Below are 6004 nucleotides of genomic sequence, written 5' to 3'. Positions count from 1 at the left end.
AGAATACTGTGTTCTCAGAGACTCTTCCCATCCTGCTTTCAATCTTTTTGGACTGTTGCCTTCTGGCAGAAGATACAGAACAATTAGAATTCGGACCACACGTTTTCTGAATAGTTTTTATCCCAGAGCTATAATTGCACTCAACAATGAACTAAAGGGCCACCATCAGTGAGCTGTTGGGCAGCATTACTTGGTCTGTTGTGTGGATGTTTGGGTGGTTTAGGGGTGGGGAATTTGTGGTGGGTGGGAGTGTGTTTGGGGATTGTTATGTGTGTTGGGCCTGGTCTTTGGGTGTTAAGTGAATTTCGTTGTATGGGTATACTGTCTATACACGTACAATGACAATAAAGTTATTTATTTATTTATTTATTTATTTATTTATTTATTTATTTATTTATTTATTTATTTATTTATATCTGCAAGAGGGATTCAAAGAGACACTTGTTCGGCAGGCCGAGGCAAAGAGGCAGTCCCGGAACCAGCAAAATCTGGAGGCTGGGCAGGGGACAGAATGTATCTGCCTTCAGTGTGGAAGGGATTGCCACTCTTGAATTGGCCTTTTTAGTCACACCAGATGCTCTTTTAGGACCTCTTTCCAGAGCACGATCCCATAGTCTCTTGAGACGGAAGGATGCCAATGCAAGTTTTGCAGTTCCTTGATTATAAGGTGTCAGGAATTCTGGAGAAGTTTGGTTGAACTTCCAATTCAGTTATTAAACAGGGCAAATCCTTGTCATCTGATGTCGGCTCCCGGATAATCCCCATCTCACCTCTGTTTGCCCGTGGAGAATGCTGGATTAAACATTTGTTAGTGTGAATTGCAAAAACACTTTTTCTCCAACACTTGTGTTCTTGTTCTGCAGGACCCCCTAGATAACAAGGAGGTTAATGGCAGGCCAAGATGAGCAGCAGAGCCTGGAATTTGTTTACAGGTGTCCAAAGTTCAACCCCTGGTTGCTTCCCGGGAGAAAGATTGAATGCAAAAAGATGACGGGAAATGATCTCTTCTTGAGACTTTGGAATTCTATTGCTCCGCTCAGAAAATCTTGGTGGCTGGTTAGACACTTAATCTACGCTGGTTGTTTGCATATGGCCGAAGGAGCTGCTGAAAGAACATTTTGCATATGCTGATGTAAATATTGCAATGTCAATTCAGAATTGAAGACTAATGTTTAACTACATCGGGGGTGTCAAACGCAAGGCCCAAGGAGCCGGAGCCGGCCTGCGGGGTATTTAGATCTGGCCTACAGGGCCACCCTGGAAAAGGCGAAGAACCAGCCCATGGTGCCTCCGGGGGGGGGCGAGAGGGCCCAGCTTCTGAACAAAGAGAACCGGTTCGGTGACGTCATATCGTCACCGCTACCGGCTCGGCCGAACCGGGCCGAACCGGGAGGAACCCACCACTGCCAACACCCCCATGTCCATCACACGGACAAATCAAAGAAGCGTCTTTTTTGGGCCAGATTCACTCTACTCTTAACTTTCCACATCTTTCCTCCGGCCCACATAATTTCGTCCACACAACCGGCAATTTAGGTCACGGTCCTGTAGCATAAAAGCATTTTATTGTAGATACTGAACTGTTTGAATAATTATATTACAGTATAAAGAAAGAGATGGAGCGGAGAGGCTCAGACAGAAGGGGGGAGGAAATGGCTTTTGTTTTCCTGAGGAAGGAGATCTTCTGTAGCCCTTTGGAAATTGCTTCACCTTCCGGCAACTTCTGGGGTCACCGCCTATACGCTACAAAAAGGAAGAGCAAGAAAAAAACAGAGGAGAGAGTTAGTGGAAATAGACATCAGGTGGGAAATGCGTGCAGATTGGTAGCTGTTGCTTCTCTCCAACATACCGCACCATCCCTGTGCTATTTCAAACATTTCAAACTCGCTAGTTGGGTCTCGCGTGGAAAATAGTCAAAATCAAAAATCTAAGCCGTGAGGCCTAGATTCCTGAGGGCCGTCATCAAAATTAGGTTTGCAACGGGAGCGCAGATCATCAATTATGACGTCAGGGCGGGTGGGTGGAGCCTCCCGTCGCTTTTACTACCGGTTCTATCGAACCGGACAGAACCGGGAGCAACCCACCACTGGTATTGGGGCTTTCCCCCCCCCTTCGTTAAACCGGATGTGGGTGTGGCCAGCGCATGACGCATTTGGCCCGCAGGCTGGGACTTTGACAGCCCTGCGTTATAGGGTCTCCTGCTTGAGCAGAGGGTTGGACTAGAAGACCTCCAAGGTCTCTTCCAGCCAGGGGTGAAATCCAGGAGGTTCTGACAGGTTCTGGAGAACCGGCAGCGGAAATTTTGAGCAGTTCGGAGAACCGTAGCGGAAATTTTGAGTAGTTCAGAGAACCGGTAAATACTACCTCTGGCTGGCCCCAGAGTGGAGTGGGAATGGAGATTTTGCAATATCCTTCCCCCAGGAATGAGGAGGGAATGGGTATTTTGCAGTATCCTTCCCCTGGAGTGGGGTGGGAATGGAGATTTTGCACTATCCTTCTCCTGCCCCACCCACTAAGCCACACCACGCCCACCAAGCCGCGTCCACGGAACCGGTAGTAAAAAAATTTGGACTTCACCACTGCTTCCAGCTCTATTATTCTGGTTCAGAGTTATTCTGGGCAGGGCTCAGCTGGGGAGAGATTTCCTGAGCTCAAGTTTTTAATGCTGTGCTCTGCTTTTTTCACACCCGGTGTTCAACCACGTGAAGTGGGAGGGAAAGCTAGCACAGGCGCCCTCACCATCTGCTATGTTTAGTCATGTTTTCTTGGTTTACCGCCGTTTGCCCATGCAATCTTTGGGATTAGTTTATGGCTCCATGTATTAGGCAACCCGGTCCATGGGTTAATTCCCACAATCAACTTAAGTACGCTGTTGAAATTAGAGAACAAGAAGACAAACTATACTATGAGATATGGGACCTATTTTATCAATGGTTAGATAAAAAAAAATATGGAATTGAAATATGGTAGAGAACTTCACAAGACAAGAATGGTAGAACTGTGTGAAATATAACATAAAGAGGTATTATTACTGGATAGATTCAGGAGGACGAAATGAAGGTTATAATAAAAATTAACTCAAATCTTAGAATATTTTGAAAAATAATGAGGGAAGAAATAGCCATAGTCGAATAAATGATTAACGAGGATAATAATATAGAGATATTTATTAGGTCGATGATATGACAATTTAGGTAAATTGTAAAATTGTAAACTATGAATTTGGTGAAGGATGCCTAAAAGACTTGTAATCCACCGACAAACTGTTTGTAATTGAAGATGGTTTTATGTATGTTTGTTTAAAAAAAAATTGTTCAAAAAAACAAACAAACTTAAGTACGCTGAATGTAACCCTTGACTGATTAACTGAATGAAGCTTAAACTACTACTCTCAAGCACTTTTGCACAATTCAGTTCTTTGGGTTTACAAGCAGTCTTCTACTTGCGACCACAACCGAGCCCCACATTTCTGTTGCTATGCAAGACAGTTGCTTAGTGACTTTTGTCCCGCTTTACGACCTTTCTTGTCATCGTTGCTAAGTGAATCACCACAGCTGTTAAGTTAGGAACACGGCTGGGTTTTTTTTGTTTTTTTTTAATTTGATTTATATGCTGCCCTTCTCCAGAGACTCAGGACGGCTTACAATGCGTTAAGCAATAGCCTTCCTCATATGTTTTAGTCTCCAGGCCTTTGATCCTCTTAGTTGCTCTTCTCGGAACTTTTTCCAAAATCTCAACATCTTTTTTGTAGTATGGTGACCAATATTGGTGACCAATACTTTCCAGGTGTGGCCTTACTACAGTTTTGTAAAGCGGCACTAATACTTCATGTGATCTTGATTCTATGCCTCTGTTTATACAATCCAGTATTAGCTTTTTTGGCTGTTGCCGCACATTGCTGGCTCATATTCAAATGATCATCCAGTAAGACTCCAAGGTCCCTCTCACCGTTACTGTTTTTGAGCCAGATTTCACCTAATCTGTACTTGTGTCTTCGGTTTTTCCTGTTTATGTGTAAAGCTTTGGTTTTCTCCATATTAAAATTCAATTGATTGGATAGGGCCCGTTGTCCAAGTTTGTCAAGATCTTTTTGGATCCTGAGTTTGTCTTCTGGGGCAAGTCCTTGTGAGAATAAATCAGATCGCTGGAAACTTTCCAGACGAAGACCCTGTAAATTATGACTGAGAAAAGATGTTCCTTGCTTGCTACGTTGTCTACATCAGTCACAATTTTGACACAAACTACAATTCTGCTTATCAAACAGCCACTGGCGAATATATTCTTTATTCTGGTGACAGCATGCAATAAAAACATGTCACCGTTAAAGGCGCTGGGCTTCGCTGTAGGAACTATAAATTGCATTTTGGCTGCTCCTGGCTGGATGACAATGTACCCATGTGTCAAGGGTGGAGAACAGAGTTAGGATAGAATAACAGAGTTGGAAGGGACCTTGGAGGTCTTCTAGTCCAACCCCCTGCTTAGGCAGGAAACCCTACACCACTTCAGACAAAGGGTTATCCAACATCTTCTTAAAAACTTCCAGTGTTGGAGCATTCACAACTTCTGGAGGCAAGTCGTTCCACTGATTAAATGTTCTCACTGTCAGGAAATTTCTCCTTAGTTCTAGGTTGCTTCTCTCCTTGATGCGTTTCCACCCATTGCTTCTTGTCCTGCCCTCAGGTGCTTTGGAGAATAGCTTGACTCCCTCTTCTTTGGGGCAGCCCCTGAGATATTGGAAGACTGCTATCATGTCTCCCCTGGTCCTCCTTTTCATTAAACTAGACATACCCAGTTCCTGCAACCGTTCTTCATATGTTTTAGCCTCCAGTCCCCTAATCCTCTTTGTTGCTCTGCTCTGCACTCTTTCTAGAGTCTCCACATCTTTTTTACATCGTGGCGACCAAAACTGGATACAGGATTCCAAGTGTGTCCTTACCAAGGCCTTATAAAGTGGTATTAACACTTCGCGCGATCTTGATTCTGTCCCTCTGTTGATGCAGCCTAGAAACTGTGTTGGCTATTTTGGCAGCTGCTGTTCTCAGAAATGGGACCAGAGCAGTGGTGAAATCTAAAATTTGTTACTACCGGTTCTGTGGGCGTGGCTTGGGGGTGGTGGTAATGTGACTGGGTGGGCATGGCCAAATTTTTTTTTTCTTTTAAAACCATTTTTTCTACAACCTCTTTGGCGAAGAGGTTGTAAAAAAAATGCTTTCAAAAGGCTCTGACGATCCCAGTTGAGTTGCATGATCAGCAGAGGCTTTTTTTTCTTTTAAAAGCCTCTGCTGATTAGGCAACTCAGCTTGGATCGTCAGAGGCTTTTTTTTTTTTTTTTTACTTTTAAAAGCATTTTTTTGGCCGAAGAGGTTGTAGAAAAAATGCTTTTAAAAATTAAAAGAAAAAGCCTCTGATGATTGTGCGGCTTAACTGGGCATGGAGGGGGGCAGGGATTTTTGCTACCGGTTCTCCGAACCACCCGCCTCCATCGCTACCGAACCGGGAGCATTTCTCCCTGACCATGGAGATGCTGCAAGGACGTAAGTGTGGGAAACGGTCATAAATCGCTTTTTTTTCAGGGGCATCGGGACTTCAAACGGTCACTAAATGAACGATGGAAAGTGGAGGGTGATTTTATATTCCCAAACAGGTCACCTCTCCAAATTTCTCAGCATGGATACTGAGCTTAGCATTCTCTCCAACGCTCGGAATTGCCGCTGAGCTTAGAATTGTCCCGACGGAGAGATGGAGGGTTTTTCCAGAGGCACCTGGAATCCCTGGCCAGGTGAATGCACTGAGCCATGGCCCTCCCCACTTATCCAAGCTGAAAGGAAACAGGGACAGGTGCAGAATGAAGCATCAGAAATCTACCTTGCAGTCTCTGACTGGTGGCCTTCCGGAAATTTCGATCTGAAAAAGGAGAAAAGATATACATTTTTTAAATAATCCTTTGGGAAACACGTGAAACTTTAGGGTAGGGTAGGGTAGGGTAGGGTAGGGTAGGGTAGGG

General features: G+C 44.3%; 1 protein-coding gene across 1 annotated transcript in view; it reads right to left on the bottom strand.

Annotated features, from left to right (window-relative positions):
• Positions 1-1543: 1543 nt before the first annotated feature.
• LOC117658248 (disintegrin and metalloproteinase domain-containing protein 32-like) overlaps positions 1544-6004 on the bottom strand; it is a 42226-nt gene continuing 37765 nt past the window's right edge. Inside the window, exons 20-21 of the mRNA XM_060684886.2 lie at positions 5866-5904; positions 1544-1743 (exon numbers count right to left, since the gene is read on the bottom strand). Of these exons, the coding sequence (XP_060540869.2) occupies positions 1737-1743; positions 5866-5904 (46 nt within the window). The 3' untranslated portion in view covers positions 1544-1736. The remainder of the gene's footprint in view (positions 1744-5865; positions 5905-6004) is intronic.

The sequence above is a fragment of the Pantherophis guttatus genome, chromosome 9 (assembly GCF_059756535.1).
Source record: "Pantherophis guttatus breed Tessera chromosome 9, ASM5975653v1, whole genome shotgun sequence".
NCBI classification, from domain to species: Eukaryota; Metazoa; Chordata; class Lepidosauria; order Squamata; family Colubridae; genus Pantherophis; species Pantherophis guttatus.
Note: the sequence above shows the minus strand (reverse complement) of the source record. Positions and strands in the feature narration are given on the sequence as shown.